Here is a 20,464-nt window from a genome sequence, read left to right as displayed (position 1 = left end):
GAGTCCTCCATTCGATCCCTTGAACTTTGCGGTCCAACATATAGATCGATCCCGCGCTCCAAATTGAGCGAATCGTGCCTCTTATCCTCCCATTTCGTTTCAAAATAAACTTTCGATACGGTTTCGGTTCGCGCCACGGTATCTCAATACATTTTGTTTGTATACACACCTCTCGCTCGAAATGTTGTCTCGCCCAGGGTTTTCGTTCCTGGAACGAAATAGGAATAAATATTAGATACGAGGAAAGATTAAGATATTTTTTTTCATTCATATGATTATTCGTCGTATATGATAATTGCTCTAAACTTTTTATTATTCCATTTTGAAAGAGCATAGAGCAAGGGAGCAAGGGAATAAATTTTTCGATATTTAATTTTATTTCATCCAAAAAAAATTTTTTCCAAAAGTTTATTTCAAACTTCTCTCTGTTTCGCAATGATTCAAATCTTAAAAAAAACTACACGCGAATTTCGAAAATAATTATCCTTGAAATTGTCGTGGATCCATTTTCTCTCGTCGACGAGACGATTTTTCAAGAAGAGATTTGGAAAATTTCGAGCGTCTCTTCTATTTACGCTTTCGTTTCGAAAAACTACGATCGAAAACACCCTGGAATGGAGCCACTCCATTCAATTGGCCATTTAATCGTGCGTTTAGTTAAAACTGCGTTGCGGCACAATGTGGCTATGAAATGATTCGGCGCAAATGATTCGACACGGGCGTCGGGAACGATTCGTGACGGTTATATTCCTCTTGATTGGCGGTTAATATTAAACTCTCCGATTTCTCGACGCTCACTTATTAACCCTTTCCGGACGAGAGATGGCGCCTGGCTACATCTGGACACAATCTTGACGCGTTCACAATCGTTACACGCATCATTATAGAATAGAATTAACTTTATCTGAAACAAACGTATAAATTCGTTATAATAATTCTCGACATTTGTTGCAGTGGTAATATAATTCAAATCCATTTTCTCTTTCTCTCTCTCTCTCTCTTCGTAATTTTTCGTTGATGATAAGCTTTGGTGTCTTTATGCTTTTTCTTGAAATTAGCGATTATTATTATTATTCTTTCTCGACACGTATGCTCGGATCCAAAGAATTCGAACGAGCATTCGAATTAAAGGATCTTCGTAATCGAAGAGCAAACGTTAAAGATCCGAAGGGGTTGATGATCGGTTGGTGTAGAAATTAAAATTCCCCTCCCTCTAACTTTCTCCACCATTGGATACGAAAGAGCAGAGGTGGAGAGAAGCTACAACTACGTTGGCACGATGTACTCTCGCTCGGGAAGAAGCGAAAGAGGAGGGAAATTCTGAATAAATTTTTTTTCGCGGCGGCTAACGACTGCTGATGAGAGAAGAAAACCGTGAATTAGGAAAAGTGGGGGGAGGAAAAAATGGAATTAATCGTGGAACTTTTCTCTCCGGTTGACTTTTTTTTTTTTTCCTTCCTTCCTTCCTTCCTTTTTTTCGGAATATTATAAAGGTTGAAGAACGTTTTCCAACTTTCCATTTCAAAATTTTGTTCGAGCATTCTCCATCTCTGGAAGTGTGCTGAATTTTGCGAAATAATTTTTTTGGTCAACCGTCTGTACGTGTATATAAGTATAATTTATTGAAAAATATTTTATCTGGAATATGAATATAAGTATAAGTGGATTTAAAAAAAAAAAAAAGCCACGTCCATTTCGAATATCGTTCTATGCATCGTAATTCATCTTTTTTTTTTGTCGAATAATTTTTTTATTAAGAGTTATCACAATAAGAGCGCTCCACGAGTAAACACAGAGATATAAAATTAATAAACGAAAACGAGGAGGGGGGAGGGGGAGAGGGTGATAAAAATAAACGTAGAAATGAAATTTGAATTGACGATGGAACGAAGTGTATCGCGATTAATGTACCTCGAATAATAATAATAATAATAATAATAACAACAATACATTTAAATATCGATTAAAATTAAAATTAATTCGTTCGTTATTGATTTTTAATTTCGCGCACTCCAAGGAAGAAAAAACCGTATCGTTTTAAAAGCAAAACTCTCTAAATTTGAAATTTTAAAATTGCAAATCAAAAAGAAAAAAAAAATTGCGATAATCAAATGACAACACAACGATAGGGGGGAGGGAAACGATGCTGTCGACGTGTGTGTGTACGCGTGTGTATGCGTGCGTGCCTCCAACCGGAAGCATCGATTGCAACTTCCTCTCTCCGCCAGTTTCTCCGCAATATATCGAGTATCGTGGCCGTGTATCGATCGGTCTCGCGCAATTTTTGGCCGGAGAGACTCGTCCTTTGTTTCTCTCCTTCCTCTCTCTCTCTCTCTCTATCTCTCTCTTTCCCTTTTACGCCTTACTCGTTCCTCCGGTATTATTTAAAAAAAAAAAAAAAAAAAACCGTTGGCTCGGATTGCTGAAACCAGATTTGACGATCCATATTTTATTTTCATGCGAGCTTTGAACTCCTCCACTACCTCGTTCTGTCATTCGATTGGCGCCGCATTTTTTTTTCAGACAACTTTTTTATCTCTCTCTCTCTCTCTTTTTTTTTTTTGATTAATCGAGTGACCGTGTTCATTTTTTCATTGTGCTCCAATCGTTTGTGTTAAACTTTTCATCGAATAAAAAACTGTATTTTTGTCAATTTGAAAATTGCGCGAGGCGGATCGTGTTAAAGAATGACGATACATGTTCCATCCAAAACAGATAATACCGAATTATAATTATAAACATTCGCGTCGTACGAAGAAGAAAATTTTATGAAAATCGATCTAGGAGTAATAACAATAATAATAATCAAATAAAAATTCAAATTTAATCGCTTGACATTTCGAAAGAATCTCCCCACCCCTCTCGCAACCCCAAAATAACGAAACGGAGCGGACGGACCAAGTTTCCAAAGGCAAATTCCGCTCTTTCCGTTCCCTCTCCTTCGAAATTTCGATCGAGGGAACGCCCACGCGATCCTCCCGAAACAGAATCCTTCTCCCCGGCCTTCTTCTCCCGCGCGACGGATTTCGAAGGATCTTCTCGGAGGAGAAGACTGTCCGGGCGCGCGGGATCTGCACGCGGCGGTGTAGATCGGTATTTTTTATGGCGGGACAAGAGGAATCGGGCGCAGAAGAATCCCGAGAGACCCGGCTGGTTCCCAGTGCTTGTTGTTTGCCAGTTCGAACTCGGTTGACCGGTCGGACGAGCCGGATTGGCCTTGCTCGAACACCTCGCGCTCTAAGCCTTCATCATCGTCCTTAACTTTCCTCCCTACTCCTCTTCCTACTCTCCTCTTCTTCTTTGTTATCCTGCTTCGAAGAAAGAGACGAGAGAGAGAGAGAGAGATCTGTGACATGGACGATTTTTGACCAAGATTTCGTGGCTTTGAATTCTTGTTCTTCGAGTCGAGGGGTGTACGCCTTGTCTCGTCACTTTTGTGTGCATTCTTTTTTTCTTTTTTGGAAAGATCTAATCGAGTCGTGAGATGATAAATGGAAGGAATAAATTCTTTGAATAAGATTTTCGATTGGAAATTTCGAAAGGAGCGTCTTGCGAGAGTATATCAATTTGTGATATATCGTATTTCCTCGAGTGGAGTTGATGTTTTAACGTTCGATGGGATTAATGTTGGAACGACTTGGAGTCAGTTGGAGAAGGATTCAATTAGGGGATTTGAATTGGATCGGATTGAACCGGCAATTAATATTACGGCTAACGTCTAATAATTAACAGTTAGTGGATCTTTGGTACGAAGATCGAGACACGAGGTTAGCGGTGCTGAATGTCGAACGACATTCGGAGGCGAATGCTCCAAGAGGATTTCCAACTTGTGCGTACGCCACGTCCCGAATATATAATTCACCGAACTGTGGTAATTGCTGGTTGCTGTGTGCATCTTTGGTCCAATTTTCGTCGTATATCGTTTAGAATTCCAAACTTTCATCGCAATTTCAATCTGTCGTTCGTTCTTCCTTACAAAGCAAATTTCCAAATCGAAATACACTCTCCGTCCATCGATTTCAATTTATTCTTTTTTCCAAACAATTTAAGGGGAAAAAAGAAACACTTCAATATCGATCAATTATCAATTGCGACGAAAAGAAGAAAAGAAATCAGCTCCGAATAAAAAAATTCTTTCTCGAAAAGAAGCTTTCTCCAAAAGTTGAATGTTGCAAGGATCGGAAAGTGAAGTTGGAGCGAAGAATCCCAACTCTTCCAGGTTCTTCTTCTTCTTCTTCTTCTTCTTCTTCTTCCTCCTCCGGAGGACCGGTATCGTGGCGCGTACGAGGGGAGGGGAGAGGAGACAGGAGAAACGGCAGGATACTCGATTCCCTTCGCGTTGGGTGATGCTAGGGGCAAGTCGCTTTGTCCAGGAACCGGTCGACGTGCCTACCAGGAGGCAGACACGCATCGATCCGCCAATCCCCGACACTCGAGACCGCCAAACCTTCCTCGAAATCATTTTCATTTCGTGGAGGGGAGGGGAAGGAAAAGGGAAATCCGCTCTCTTTCCTTCGTCGTCCAGGAGGCGGATGTTGCTGTTTCCGAATTCTCGAGATCAGAAGATTTCTTGTTTTTTATCTCGAATGGATTTCTCCCCGTTTTAAAGCGAATCTCGGATCAGAGAAACGGATTGAATTTTCGAGTCGAGCTCTCGAGTTCGCCTTTTTGATTTGTTTAATTGCGAGGATCGGAATTTTCTGTGTTTTTTTCTCTCTCTCCCTTTTTTTGGCGCGAGAGGAGAAAGGGGAGACGAAACGGTCTCGAATGGTGGATCAAAGGGCGAGGTTGATGATTCGAAACGACGACGAGCAAGCGAGAATTAATAGCGAGGAACACGTGGCTCGAGGGGGGTTGAGTCGAGGCAGGATTGAAATATACGGAAGGAAAAATATTGCGGTTTCGATAAGCTTTATTTGTTGTCGAGGTGAAAAAGCTGTGCTCTGCGCGGGATGAAAAAACGTGAGAGCGTGGGCGAAGGAAGGAGGGGGACGGGGTTGCTCGCGAGTGGAATAGGAGAAACGAGGTGAAGAGTGAAAGGTGATTGAAAGTTGGCGGAATCAAAGGTGGTCTGTGAAGAATTGGGGACGGAGGAGGGAGGATGCGTTTGAGTCGAAATTTAGAAAAAAATTATATTTTCGTCATTTTGAAAAATCTCCAATTTCAACTTCTATTTCCTCCGTGACTTTTTTTTCTCTCTCTCGTCAAAAGTCACGATAAACGATTCGTCTTTCGAAATTTCCCGCGGAGCAGGGGGATGGGAAATTCGAATTGCCGCATCGGCGCGACAAGTAGCCGTGTTGTTGCTCCAGATAATTGTGCTATCTCTCCGGATAACGCAAATATTTGCCCACCCCGTTAATATTGATAATCTATGCTAATTGAGCAACTCGATCGATCAACTACCGTATTATTAGAATAACACGCGACCCCTTTTGTACACACCCTTAACCCTCGTCGTATGTCAACACCCTTTCCTAAACGTTATTTTTCGCTACGAAGATTTTCGAATTTCTCGTTCAACGTACGAGATAATACGAGGAAAGTCGAGTAATCAACACCTCCACGGTCGTACAATGATCCTTGTTCGATAAGAAAATCTCGAATTCTTTGATTTTGCCAACTTTCTCACGATCCCGTAACGACCGCGACTTTATCCGAGAGGGAATTCCGCGTATCAAGCTCCACGCGTCGCCCATTAAGCAATGTCGTGGCCAGGCCCGATCCCAGCGAAAGTGCAATTCGTTACCTCGGCTGGAACAATAGGATCTTTTTATCCGGATCGAATCCGCGCGATACCGCCGCGGACCCTTCTTTCCTTCTTAAATCCTTTTCAAACCGAAACGGAAACCGAACCTTTCACCGAGCTATCCGTCGATCCGCTATCGATCCATCCTTTTCCCCCTTACTTCCCCTCCCGCTCGCGTAATTCGTCGCGGCCGTCTCTTCCGGGGGATGGCGCAAATCGCTCTATTAAAACTCGACGACAGAGTCTTGAAACACGAAGAAATAGATCCGATTAATTAATCTTCTCTGATTAATAGCAACAATTATTATACTTTTTTCTAATAAATTAAATATCGACTTTTAAAAATTTCTACAGCCAATTTCTTTTTTGTAATCGCCTCGAGAAGTAGTAAATTAGTAAAAGATTCGAAAAGACTCAAAATAAAAGAGAGAGAAAGAGAAACTAATCCAGTCATCGGTTTTCATCGTTTTATATCGATTCGAATATCGCGTGTAGTCGGTGGATAAACGAGGTTCGTCGGGCAGATTGTTAAGCTTATCGAGGCTCGAACGATTGTTAAGAGAGAAATGACGCTTGTTTCTTTTTCTCTCTCTCTTTCTCTCTCTCTCTCGGTTGGCGGATCGATCGGGGAAGATTGATGGCGACGCGGTTAAAAGTGTTTCGATGGCACTCGATCGGTGAAAAGCGAGGTGGGGAAATCGCGATGGAGGCCGAAACGCGATTAAATCTCGCCGCGAATTCTAAATAATACGCTGAAAGCGTCCGGTGACCCTCCGCGCGCGCGAATCGATCAAGCCTCGACGGAATTTTCCCTCTTTTCCCTCCGTCGTTTCGCGGATTCTCGGCTGGCGATCGATCATTTTTTTCAAATGTTTAGGAAAATTTAAATACCGCCTCGAATTTATAAACACTTGAGAAAGATTTTTTTCAAACGTAAAATCGCGCGACAAAGGAATTTGCGTTCGAACAATGTCCTAGAATTTCTTCCTTTTTTTTTTTTAAATCTTGACGACGAAAGAACGATTAACGTGATAAAACCAATATCTCTCAAAGGATAGTAACTTGGAAATTAAAAATTTCTTAAAAATAGCATTGAAATGCTCCAATGCGATAAATTCTATTTCTTCTTGGATAAATATCCACAAGAATGAATATTCCAAGAAAAACCAAGATTATCTCTAATTATCCACCCACCCAAATTCCCCTACACCCACCAACGAATCGATCAATCGCCACGACCATCCTCGGAGAAACAGGTTGCCTGTCCCCCTATACATACATATATATATATATATTCACGTGTACGACTCCTCGTGACCTCGAGGACGCGCGAACCGCTCGATTCTCGCGAAAATATCCGGTCGCCCGTGAGCGAGCCGCGGCCACCTCGGCATCCTTCGCCGAGGATGCATCGTCGCCTGGTACTTGGAAATATCGCGGCTGAAGAGGGCCATCGATCGTATATCAAAAGGCAGCAGGAGACAGCGTGGAACGCCGGCAAAAGGGGCTTGCGCGCGCCTAGGTGTTCGAAGCCAGCCGGACCAGTCGACTTGCATACCACCAGGCCAGCTTCGCCAGCCAGCCTCTACCTGCATTCCAACCTACCAGTCGACCTCATTCCGCCATTATACTATTTCATTCTCCTCTCTGCTTCCTCTCCCCTCCCCCTCCCCCACCTCCTCTAGCTCTATCCTCCTCCCTTTGCCTCCGCGCCCCGTCTTTGTCCACTCGTGTGTGTTTAATGTTCGCGGTGAGAGAGAGAAAGGGAGAGAGAGAGAGAGAGAAGAGAAGGAGAAGAAAGAAAGGAGATTTCGAAGGACGCGAAGGAGTCGATGATGATCGCAATGGCGAATCAATGGTTGGGGAAGATTTTAATCGTGGGTGATTAATGACTGTTCTTTAAGGGAATTGGGCGAAGTCCGAGTCTTATCGAAAATTGTATTGCGCTTCTTGTTTAGGGTTTTTCTTTTTTTTTTTTTTCCATTGTGACACAATCAAACGAACGGAAATGGGTGGAATAATCGGAGTGGAGATACGTAAGAGGGAGAAACGAGACTGATCGAATCGTGGGGAGGGGGGAATCGAGGAAATGATCGAGTATTATATAAAGAAAGGGATGAAAAGGAAACGTGTATGTGTATGAAATATCGTAGAGACGATAGGTGAAGTAATATATGTTATAAATATTATAAGTTCGAAAGTTTTATGCCCGGTTTAAATCCTCCAACTGGTATCTGGTTTTCTTTCTGGTATTCACGCGCCTGCATTTTACTCGTATCTTATTTCCTATGCCCCTCTATCGAGTTAATTTAATTCCTTCCTTCGTTCTTTTTCTTTTTTTTCTCCTCCTCCTTCTCCTTCTTCGAAGCATACCTTCGAAGAATATTATTATTCATATTCGATGAAACGTTTGTAAACGTGCGTGGTTAAAAGGAAGTCCCTCACAGGAGATCTGAACAATTTTACGGATGATGGTGAAAAAAAAATCATTGTATTATAATTTTTAAAGGAGTGAAAAAGAACGTGGAAACGTAAGCTCAAGTGTATTTCTAATTCTCGAAAAGAGAAAGCTGTGTTCCGCATACAAATTCATCAAAATTAACAAGATCTTCCTCAAACATCGGTCCTCTTCAAATATTGGCCTGTAATACATCGTTCTACAATTACGTTCCATTCTTTGTATTTGAGAAATATAATCTTTATCCTCGATATTTTCCATATAAGAACGATACACACAAACAAGAACTTGGTATTAAATTCAATTTTTAGAACAAATAAGAAAAAAGTTAAAGACTTCTCCTCCCTTCTTTAAACATTCGATCTGTGACACACATCTCTACAATTACGTTTCCATTCTCCCTGTTTGAAACTTTGTTAAACAAACCCTCAAAAAATCTATCCAAATCTAAATTTTCACGATACACGACCAAAATTAAATTTCAAATTAAATTTTTGCAAATATTTCTACCGATTTCGAATTCAAGTTCAAACGAAAAAAAAGATTCGCGCGGATCGAAAGAAAGAAAAGAAAAGAAAAGAAAAAGGATCGAGCATCCTCTCGTTTTCGATCCACAGCGGAAGAGGACATCTCGCGCGCACAGATCGACGCACCACCCCCTCGTTCGCTTCCGGCCTTCGTTCAGGTCGCGCAAAAACTTCTCGAGTTGTTTTTTATCGCGAAACTTGCCCCTTGCCTTCCACCCTTTCTTTGTGGCGTGGCTCCTCGATCGAGATTCCCTTTCTCCCTCCCTCCCTCCCTCTCCCTCTCGCGAGATTACCGTGGAAGAGAGAAGTTGGTGGGAGGGGATTGGATAAGTTTCTTGCGAACAAGGAGCGCTTGTGATTACCGTGACTCCGGTAATTGCCCAACTTCACGGCTACTGTTTTTCCGTGTACATGTTTGAGGATCGTGATTCTCTCTTTTTTTTTCTCTTTTTCTCTCTCGCTCCGTAAATTAATCGGCCCGTTTCCGATCGAGCCTCGTCGAGTAAATAGAATTTGTTTTCTTTCCGCGTGTTTTAATGCATCGATCCTTCTGTCTATAACGGATATTGCAACTTTCTTCTGGATTTTGTTTATTCCCGTGTATTATCCTTGTAAAGGTAATGGATAGCCTCTTCGATTTTGCTGATTCGTTCAGGGGATAATGATAGGGGAATGATTTTATTTTTTTTTTTTTTTGTAAAAGAAGTAACGTATCTAACGTTCCATCGTCAAAAGATCGTGATTATTTGAGATTGTTCGATCTTTGTGATGCAATTTCGTATATAACGATTTGACAAAAATCATTTCAAAAATAATAATCGACTCGAAAAGGAGGATAATAATTTTTAGATCGAGTCTTTTAATCGATTTCGACTCGTATCCTCTTCTTTTCCATTTTTGTTACACGAAAAATTTGCGAGGGAATCCCTTCCCTCCATCCCCTATTTTTAAAACACACGATTGATATCCAAAACAGAAGGACGATTAATCGAAGGGAAAGGGGCAAGAAACACTTTTATCAGGGCAGCTCCCCGTCGACAAAAGGAGGATGCTCCTTCCACCATTGTCCGTTGGCCGGTGGCGGCTTAACTTTTCGAACGACTTTTCACCCCGTGCTCCGTAAATTACCCCGCCGGGTTTATTAAGGCCAGCTACTTTCGTCACGGCTCCGCGTCATCGAGCTCGATTCTTCTCTCTTCCTCCTTTCCCCCCCTTCATTTCGACGGATTAACTCGTTCGAGGCCGACGAGGGAATCCATTAAGCCGACGTTTCCCTTCTTGCTTCATTTCGATCGATTTTATAAATATCGACGATTTTTTTTTTTTTTTTTATTTTTGAAGTGTTCTCACGTTTTGATTACATTTCAAATGATGGGTCGAACGTGTTTTTTTTATATTGAATATAGATTTTGATCCGAGATCGGGGGAGATCGGTTAAGTCTGATGAATATTTTTTTTTAATCGATCCTCCATTTATCGATTAATAATTTCCTACAATTCCACTTTCTAATATAAACTACCAATCCAGTTTTAACTCAATTTCCTAATATGCGTTATTATTAATTCGTATATATATATATATAAATGCAACGAGAATTTTTTCGAAAGAAAAAGCAGAAAAAGGAGGAGGGTCGAGAAAGAAAGGAATCAGCGTCTTCGAACAAATAAAAAATTTATTTATTTATTTATTTAGCTCGAGATTAGTTCTCGAATTTGCCGATACTGTCGAATATAATCGAGAAATCGTTCGATTGATTTCGATTGATTTTGAGATTAGTGAATTCCTTAACAAAAACGAAAATAGATATGTGATCACGGAGCTGCTTCAGAGCGATTTGCACAAGATTATCGTCAGTCCTCAACATCTAAGTCCCGACCACATCAAGGTCTTCCTGTATCAGATCCTCAGAGGTAAGTGAAAACGTTTCTCGATCGTTTATCTTTGTTGCATGTGTATCACGTTTAAATAATTAATAATTCGTAATACGCGACATACGTTAAAATTTTATACCATAATCTTTGGCCTCGAGATTAATTAAGATTGAGATTTCGAATCGATAATATTCGAAAGATTATTCGACAACCGCGCGTTACGCGAAATTTTACCACGACTATTTTCAGAAACGCAGTTCTAGATACAACACGTATGACTCGAACCTCGTTCACTCGTGAATCATCGCCTCTCTCTATTAATTCGAAAACCCAATTATCAACAATCAATCGCGACAATTCAGCGAATTTTCGAAAACAAGGCATCCTCTGCGTTAAATATTTACGTTTCTTTTCGCCGTTTTTCGCGAACGTCGCCTTCTCGAAGGCTCTAATTCCGTTCTCGAAACAAACGTATATATATATATATATATAGAGAGAGAGAGAGAGAGAGAGGAGAGCATTCGGCGTGGAGGCCATTTTGTCGGAACACAGCGAGCCTTCTCGGTTCGTTAACCACGAGTCAATTTCCTCCGAAACGCAATGATTTGCATGCTTTTCTATTTGTATCGCGGAAATCGCGCCGATTTCTTTGCGAAAATCTACGTGAATCGTCGGCTGAAGGAGAGAGAGAAGTAAAAACATCCGATTTCGAATTCATTCTTTTCGAAAATTTTTGCATCACGATTCTATATATCGAATATTCCGTCGAAAAAGTTCAAATTTTTCTTTCACGAACGAAATCCAGAGCGAAAAAAATCGAATTCCTTCAACTCGAGATAAAAACACCGTATTAATTAAAAAATGGCAGGCAGAAAAGGTGGCAGAGGGCCAACAAGATCGAAAGCGAAATATCAAACGCAGTATTAATTCGCGGCATTTTTCTCCATCGTCTCTCTCTCTCTCTCTCTCTCTTTTTCTTTCTCGCGATTTTTTCTATCGCAGTTTCGAAAAACGCGATTCGATCGACGCAACTAAAACGGAACCGGAAGAATAGAGAAGAAGAAGGCGTTACTCGCTTCCGTTCTCGCGCGAATCGAAAGAAGAATTTCGAAAGAAATACGGAATTACGAAAAATTTCAATGTTTTTTCTCTTTTCTTTAATTCGTATTAATCGAATTATTCGAGCTAAGACGATGAAATAATCGTGAAAATCGTTTAACGACGCAGCGAACGTGAAAAAATTCGATTTCGTTATTAATATCGTTATTGCTATCGCACACCCCACCAATTGTTCTTTTTTTTAAACAACGATCGTTTAATTTATTTATAATTATCTAAATTAATTACTCACCGAGCGATATAACGTAATATTCGTTCGACGAGGAGAGCAGAAACACGACCGTACCGCTCGGTGTCCGGAAAACGACTCCGTTTAAATCGATATTTCGAATGTCAACAAACGAGCGATCGTGTCGTTCGTCCGTGCCGCGGCTCGTGTAACAGTATTTATATATAAGAATTATTATAGAATATTTGTAAAATTCTGCGATTCGCTGTTGAATAATTGTTTATTGATATTTTTTTTTCTTTTTTTAACGTATCTTCTATTCGATTTAAATTTTACATTTTAAAATTTAATCAAATAAATTTTAAATTTTAAAATTAATTATTAATCTTTGTTGCATATGTACAAATATTATTGTTGCTATTATTATTGTTGTAAATAAATATCAAAATGATTTAAAAATGATCTTTAAATGTATCCTGTATTGGATTTAAATTTTAAATTTTGAAATCAACTATTAATCTTTGTTACGTACGTACAAATATTATTGCTGCTGTTAATATTGTTATAAATAAATATCAAACCGTTCTAAAAATGATTTTTAACAAAAATTTATCGCGGTAACAGTATTTGAATAAAAAGTATTAATAAAATATTTCTAAAACTCTGTTGTTGACTTCTGAATGATATTTAAAAAAAAAAAACGTATCTTATATTGAATTTAATTTTTAAAATTATTAAATATTTTTGTTATTTTTCTCGAATGTTGCCACTCGCCTCCATCAAACAATTATAACAAATATTTTTCGATCGTAAACGCGAATCTGCTCCGCGAAAATCCAACAATTGAAAATCGAATATAAATAATACATATATATCTTTATTACATTAGCGCAACGCGTAAATAAATTTTATCGAAAAACCTGCCACCACTTTTCTATTTAACTTCTCGTTAAATAAATCTGACATTAAAAGAATCACCGGGGGAGAAAATAAAATGGAGGATAGAGGGGGTGGGGAACGAGTGAAAAATCATAATTTAGACGAGGATGGAAGAGAGAGGGAGGGAGAGAGAAGAAAAGATTAAAGAGAGAATGCGGACAGAAAGTGAGATGGATCGTTTCGCGAGAAACGCGGCTTGGAAAGCTTGGAACACGAGTGGTGGTGGTGGGTGCGGTTAGACTTTCAAATGAGGAGGGATTTAGCGTTTTAACAAAGAAGCAGAAACAAATGAGGAGGGAATATATCGCGGGGAATGACGGGGAGAAGGGTGGTTGACGACTTCTTCTTCTCCCGGCCTCTTGATAACAATTATCGTTCCGCGCTTCCACGAGGAAAAAAACTCCGAGTGGTGGCGGTGGTGGGGACGAAGAAAAGATCGAGATCAAACGGGTAATTTTCGCGTGAATACTCGCGATAGTCCCTGGAACACGCGCGGCACTCGAGGTCGCGACGAGAAAGTCGTCGGGTTTTTTTATGGGGGGAGGAGGAAAAAAAAGTGGTCACCTCCAACAGTATTTTTAACGTGGATACGATCTTTTTGTAATTCTTTAACTCGAATAATTGAAATTTTCGCGAAAAGAATTATCATCATTAATCGTAGTTATGCGTTAATGAAAATTATCGTAAAAAAAATTATTTCCAATATTTTATAATCATTGTAACACAAAATTGCGTCGAGAAAATTTTTGTATAAAAAAAAATGATCACATAATTAAAAGAGAGATCAGGGTTTATTAAAAAATTGAGAGAATTCTTCGAAATTCGAGAAACGAAAGGATCCCCGATTGTGGAAACTTTGGGGAAAGATCAGAGCAATATCGAATAATCCCAGGATTAATTAATCTCTATTTTACGCGATCGTATCGCGTCTGAAAAGTTGCTCCATTTGGAAAACTCCTTGGTGGAATGATATCGATTTCTTCCCCCCCTTTCCTCCGAAACCTGGATAGGTATCTCCATTGTCGGGATGAGCGTGGATTTCTTCAGAAACTCTTCTCGAGCGAAGAAACAAGAAGAAGAAAAAGTGGATTTCTTTCTTTCGTGTTGTTCAAAGAAAAGAAAACGAGTGTACGTAAATCCGAATGATTCGGTGGAAGAGAGAAAGAGAGGAGAAGATCAGTAGTGGATAAAACTTCTTCTTCTTCTTCTTCTTGTAAAAATCTACGTATCTTGCCTGGAGGGTTGAAACGAGGAGAAAGAGTAAACAGGATCGTTTCTATTCATCCCTCGAGATCATCTCCGGGACTTCAACTCTTCGAATTACATTTCTGCCCATCTCTCACGTTCTCTGACCTTGTGTGTCTGACGAGTCACGGTCTCGTTCTCCTTTCCACTCGATTTCACCCTAAATAAGACGCTAATTTTTCGCTGGTTCCTCTTTCAACTCTGTAAGAATACCCTTTTCGAGTTACTCTTTTCTTTTCGTCCGTCTTCTCCTTCCCTCAGAAGAAGTTGTTGTTACCCGATTCTTTAACTGGAGCCTCGAATTTCATGGGTGTCTTGAAAAAAAAAAAAAAAAGAAAACGATTCTTTCGAAAGAGCTCGTCGAAATAACTTTTCAATTTTATATTTTTCGAATTGGATAAGCAGTAGGAGTGAATAGTTTAAAATATTAAAATTATTTCACACGGATGTAATGTGAAAGAAATTACTTCGAAATATAGAAGATTTTCAGAAGCATCTCGTTGCGGAGTCTGCTCTCGAGACGGCGAAATAAATGTTTTCGATTCACTTGGTGGATTATTCATCGAGCCCCAGCAGTAAGGCTCTTTGCGCGACATACTTTCCTATCACGATGGAAAATCGTCGGAACGATCTGCAAGTCAAGCGCGAAGTTCATTTCTGTTTGCGCGATTGCCGATCGATTGCGCGACTCCAGTCATTTGTCGCTCGTCAAACGAAAAGACTGAGCTGTTCCGTAATTAATTTTCTTTCCTTGGTATTTTTGTAAAGCAAATAAATTCGATGAATCGTAATTTTCGTGTAAGAGAAATAAGTACGGGAAATAAAATCCATATGTTCGAAATATACAGTCTTTCCAATAAAAAATATATATATATATATCTATGAATGTAATAGCGCGTTTCTGTGTACGATTAAAGAGAGGAGGGACTCGAGGGTGAGTACGAGAGACGCAGTAGTAGTTCTCGATAGTTTTCGACGAACTATTAAGAGAACGTTTCCCAGAAAGACATATTACATATGTATGCGAGTTACGTATATTGCCGTAACAGTTCTGTGAACAGTTCTCTATTAACATCATTAACTACGTAACTTCCCAAGCATTTCGAACGTTTGAAGCCCCTCCCCTCCCCAGAAACACTTTTCTAATATCTACACTTTTCTTTTGCATTATTAATCCATTCCCACGAATCATTTACAATTAGTAAAAAAAATTCCCAAATTAATTATATCCAACTATATTATTTACTAACTTTTCTTTTGCATCATTAATCATTTACAATCAACACAAACTTGAAAAATGGATTAAAGTAAAAAAAGAAAGAGAAATCTCTCTCCACCCTAAACGTTTCTAAAACACAAATATCTCCTCCACGGCGTGATAATTTCCCACGAATCATTTACAATTAGTAAAAAAAATTCCCAAATTAATTATATCCAACTATATTATTTACTAACTTTTCTTTTGCATCATTAATCATTTACAATCAACACAAACTTGAAAAATGGATGAAAGTAAAAAAAGAAAGAGAAATCTCTCTCCACCCTAAACATTTCTAAAACACAAATATCTCCACCACGGCGTGATAATTTCCCACGAATCATTTACAATTAGTAAAAAAAAATTCCCAAATTAATTATATCCAACTATATTATTTACTAACTTTTCTTTTGCACGATTAATCATTTACAATCAACACAAACTTGAAAAATGGATTAAAGTAAAAAGAGAAATCTCTCTCCACCCTAAACGTTTCTAAAACACAAATATCTCCTCCACGGCGTGATAATTTCCCACGAATCATTTACAATTAGTAAAAAAAATTCCCAAATTAATTATATCCAACTATATTATTTACTAACTTTTCTTTTGCACGATTAATCATTTACAATCAACACAAACTTGAAAAATGGATTAAAGTAAAAAAAGAAAGAGAAATCTCTCTCCACCCTAAACATTTCTAAAACACAAATATCTCCACCACGGCGTGATAATTTCCCACGAATCATTTACAATTAGTAAAAAAAAATTCCCAAATTAATTATATCCAACTATATTATTTACTAACTTTTCTTTTGCACGATTAATCATTTACAATCAACACAAACTTGAAAAATGGATTAAAGTAAAAAAAGAAAGAGAAATCTCTCTCCACCCTAAACGTTTCTAAAACACAAATATCTCCTCCACGGCGTGGTAATTTCTCAAATCGATCGACAGAGCAGAGAGAAGCAGGAGGACAGTGCATCCTCCCTCCTCCCTCTTCAAGCGGAATCGTCGCTCGTAATTATTTTGAAAAAGTCTGCCCCATCCCCCCTTCCTGCAACTTTGTCGTCGTCGACGCCCCGCGGTCGCTCAAGAATCCCGAGTTAATTAAACCTGTGGCCGTCTCTTTTCTCAAAGCGGAAGCTCGAAAAAGCATTAAAAAAGAAAAAAAGAAGAGAAAAGGGAAAATCTTATTTTAAAGCGGTTCTTTTCTCCGCCCCCCTTATCGGGTCGCGCCACTCTTTCTCTTCCTCTTTCCGCTTCCATTCCACTCGTTCCCGCGCGGAGATATGCAAATAACGGTGAACACGCGTCGCGAGCGCGGAATTTTCGACGAGGGAACGTCGTGTAATAATAATTATCGAGGCTGGGGACGTGTAAGGGTGGCGCGTGACGAATGTTTACGACGTTTAATGGCGAGGAAGGAATTTGATGTTGTGGATACTGTTTTCTGTCTTTTTTTTTTTTTAACGAGCAAAACATTATCGATTTTGCTTTTTAATTTTTACAAGAATTTGAGATGATCGATTAAAGAGGGATTTGGCGATTTTTGAAATTGAGACACGTGTATTTGGAAAATATATTATTTGGATCGTGGCAAGAATCGAGTATCCCTTTCGGAATTTTTCGCGTTTCGGTTATACAAAGGTTGACTCACGAGTCACGATTTTTGAGAACGGAGTCCACAGTTGGTGAACAAAGAGACGAGAAATCTGGGACGCGCAGATTCAATGTGCCGTTTAACAAACGCATAACAAAGAGCAACCGAGAATTTGTCTGACGAGTATGGAGTAAAATTAGATTGCTCCGATTAATCTCTTGCTAGAGAAATGGGGATTAATTTAACCCTTTTACGCGACTCTCGGTCGCTTTCAATTTAATTTTAGTTTCAGAAAAGTACGAAAGACTCGTTCCTAATTATTTGGATGAATCGTGTTAAAGGTTTTCTTACAAATATTATTTTTTACAAATTTTAATAACAAGATGCGTCGTATATTCTCAACTAGATCAGAAAAATTCATCTGATTCAAGATTCTGTACCAAGTATAATTTTAAAATTGTAAAAAAAAAAAAAAAAGAAGAAGAAAGAAAGAAAGAAAAAAGAAACGTTTGTACTTCTTCCACGAAAATATTACGCAAAACGAATCCTAAACTACATCTCCGTATACTTTATATGCTCAACGATAAATCACTGTAATCACGCGAATTCACAAACGAAAATTAAACTTTTGCATAAAAAAACGCGAGGAAAAACTAGAAATTTTGTCATCGAAATCGACTCGGGAAATAGAGAAAATTATGCCATTTAAATCGCCTTTTGTTTTATCCCGATATCTCGATCCGTTACCGAGATACAACGATTCAAAGTTTCCATAACGCTTAACATAGCGCGTGCGTTACGAATGCGACCTAGTGACCTAGATATTTTTCCTGGAAATGCGTAATACGTTTTTCTAGGAATTCCGTCTGTCGCTTGTTTGCAATTTGGGATAGGTCAGTGAGACTAGGTGCGAGCGAGAGGTCCGAGTAAGCGACAAGGACGGAGATAATAAACGATCAGAAATTACCCTTTCCTTTACACGACGATATCTCGGGAACCGGAAGTCGTATCGGGATAAATCGAAGTGCGTTTTAAAGGACACAGTTCAGCGCTTCTAACGAGCCCTCGTTCGTTGGTCGGAAGTTATTATTTCCGGAGTTATAGCGATTCAAATTTTTTTCTAATTTTAATTCCGTTTTCAGCAGGATTCCTCGAGTTAAAGCGAGCTAAAAATTGTCCTTTCTTTACACGACGATATCTCGGTAACCGGAAGTCGTATCGAGATAACCGAAAAAGCATTTTAAAGGGTAAGATCCCGCGCTTCTAACGATATTTCATTCGTCGACCGGAAGTCGCTATCTTCGGAGCTACAGCCATTCAAAATTTTCCTAATCTTAATTGGACTTCAATCGAGAATTTTGAAGTAAATCGGGCGACGAATGTTTTTATTTCTTGATATTTTATCGATTCCATTCTTGTACTTAGCCGTACATCTTGCATTTACATTCTCATAAATATGCAAAAATATATATTTGCACGAAAGACCTTAATCTAAATTAATTATAATCCAAGTAAGGGAATCGAAAAACTCGTTCAAGATTAACAAGTGTCGATCGAATCGAACAAAACCCACTGCCACTCGGTCGAAAAATTTGTAAAGCGAAAAAAATGTTAAAACGTCGTGAAATATTCACCATCGATGCTAAACTCCATCCATCGATCGAAACGTTTCACCAAAGGGTGGAAAGACCGAGAGGGCCCAGGTTTTACGCGATCGATCCTCTTTACGAGAGCTGTCCGTGGCACTCGAGTGAAACGAAATCGTCCTCGAGCAGCAGGAGGGTCGCGAAAGAGAGGGAAGGAAGCATCATGGGATACGCGCGTTAATTTATCGCCCCGTTCTATTCCCTCGACTGGTCGTGTTTCGATGAGAAAAAAAAAAGAAAAAAGGAAAGAGTGTACGTCGCTGAGAAAATCGACGTGTCACGTTGCCACGTGTCATGTTATTGCGCTTCTTATTGATTATAAGATTATTGAAATGTCGATGATTTCTTTTTTTTTAAATTTCCAAAGACGTTTTTAGAATATATTTAAAAGAGATATGTATAAAAATTATCAATACTCTACAAACACAAATTAAATTAAGATCGATAATAATCTTTCGAAACCAAAATATACAAAAGCGAAGATAGCGCGCCAAGAACGGTCTCAAAGATCTTCAAAATAAATATTCTCGCGCGAGAGCATGAAACGAATAAAACAAAGCTTGCCTTCCAATTTCCACGGGAGAAACAAGAAATCCTCTCTCGTTTTCGAGCATCGTCGAATCTGGCCGCAATTGCGAGCAACGTTTGCTTTCAAAAAAAAAAAAAAAGAAAAAGAAAGAAAACAAAAACCAGGGCATCGTTAACATGTGTGGTCCAGATTCTTTCAGAGTGTCGTCGAAATTAATTCGTCAAAGAGGGAACGACACGAGGGTGAAACACCCTTCGTGGCATGGAAAGTCGACGCGTTAATACATCATCTCGTGTCTATAGTTTTGTTTCTCTTTCGACCACTAGTTTTCGAGGGTAATTTGTCACTGGTGGTGCAGGATGCTCAGGAATCGGAATACAAAGGATCTCTTTCTCCCTCCAGCAATTATGGAGAGGGATGATTATCCTTTCGATGAAGATGCTTTCCTCTTTTTCCTTTTTAAACAACGTAGTAACCCTCTTCCTCGAAAAAATTAAATTGCAATTTCTTATATTTAATCGTGTCTCAATTATCACGATACGAATAACAGCAGTGAATTAAAAAACCTATCCCGAATCTGTTGAAGCAAATTTAATCCTACAATTTATACAAAAATACTTGTTGCTCTTAAAATCGATTCGAAGAAAAAAGGAAAAAAAAAGAAAAAGAAAGAAGAAGAAAAAGAGAAAAGTTGGAAATTTCGAGATTAACGGAAAGTTGGCAAGAATAGAGTAGAGTCGGGGAGTGGAGCAGGTGACGGTGTCCAGAAAAGCGTGCGTAGCATACCGGATGGATCTGGAACTGGAGAGAGCCGGAAGATTAATTCGAGACACGAGGAAGAAGAGGGGAGGGGAGGGAAGAAGGAAAAAAGAACGAGATTAGTCGAAAGAGAGGGTTAACAACAAGAGAGTACATCGCGAAGATAACAAAGCTGAAACACAACGGGGTGACATCGTGAACAGGACGCTTCCTCGCGGGTTAATTACGCTCTTATAAGATTTGCATTAATTTTCACTCCTAATGCGATTTCCAACAGTCTCTCTAAGCTCTCCACCGGGGGAGAAGCTGTTTACCCGAGAAAGAATGAGCGAAAGGATCCCTTCTTTTTCCTTTTTCTTTATTTAATCACTTCAGATTCTTGAATTATTTTAACAACTTAAATTCATTGGAAACAAATGTACATGTTGATAAAAATATCGTGTGATATTAATTCTCTATAACGTTTATTAAAACGTTATCGTAATTTGACGAATTCATCCGAAATCGAAGCAAGGAAAATCTTTGTGAATAATGGAAGAATTTATTACACGCTAATTTCCATAATTTACTACTTTTGCATTCCAATGA

At 39.1% G+C, this 20,464-nt stretch overlaps 1 protein-coding gene and 1 long non-coding RNA gene across 2 annotated transcripts in view; one reads left to right on the top strand and one right to left on the bottom strand.

Annotated features, from left to right (window-relative positions):
- LOC107997257 (serine/threonine-protein kinase NLK2) overlaps positions 1 to 20,464 on the top strand; it is a 180,519-nt gene that overhangs the window by 116,461 nt on the left and 43,594 nt on the right. Inside the window, 1 exon segment of the mRNA XM_062072421.1 lies at positions 10,539 to 10,645. Within this exon segment, the coding sequence (XP_061928405.1) occupies positions 10,539 to 10,645 (107 nt within the window).
- Positions 369 to 12,212, bottom strand: LOC114577470 (uncharacterized). Its single transcript, XR_003697589.2, has 2 exons — positions 11,958 to 12,212; positions 369 to 904 (listed from the first exon to the last, which is right to left on the bottom strand). It is a non-coding gene; the product is annotated as an uncharacterized LOC114577470 (long non-coding RNA).

The sequence above is a fragment of the Apis cerana genome, linkage group LG3 (genome assembly GCF_029169275.1).
Source record: "Apis cerana isolate GH-2021 linkage group LG3, AcerK_1.0, whole genome shotgun sequence".
Taxonomy (NCBI): Eukaryota; Metazoa; Arthropoda; class Insecta; order Hymenoptera; family Apidae; genus Apis; species Apis cerana.
This window is presented reverse-complemented; position numbering and strand designations above follow the sequence as displayed.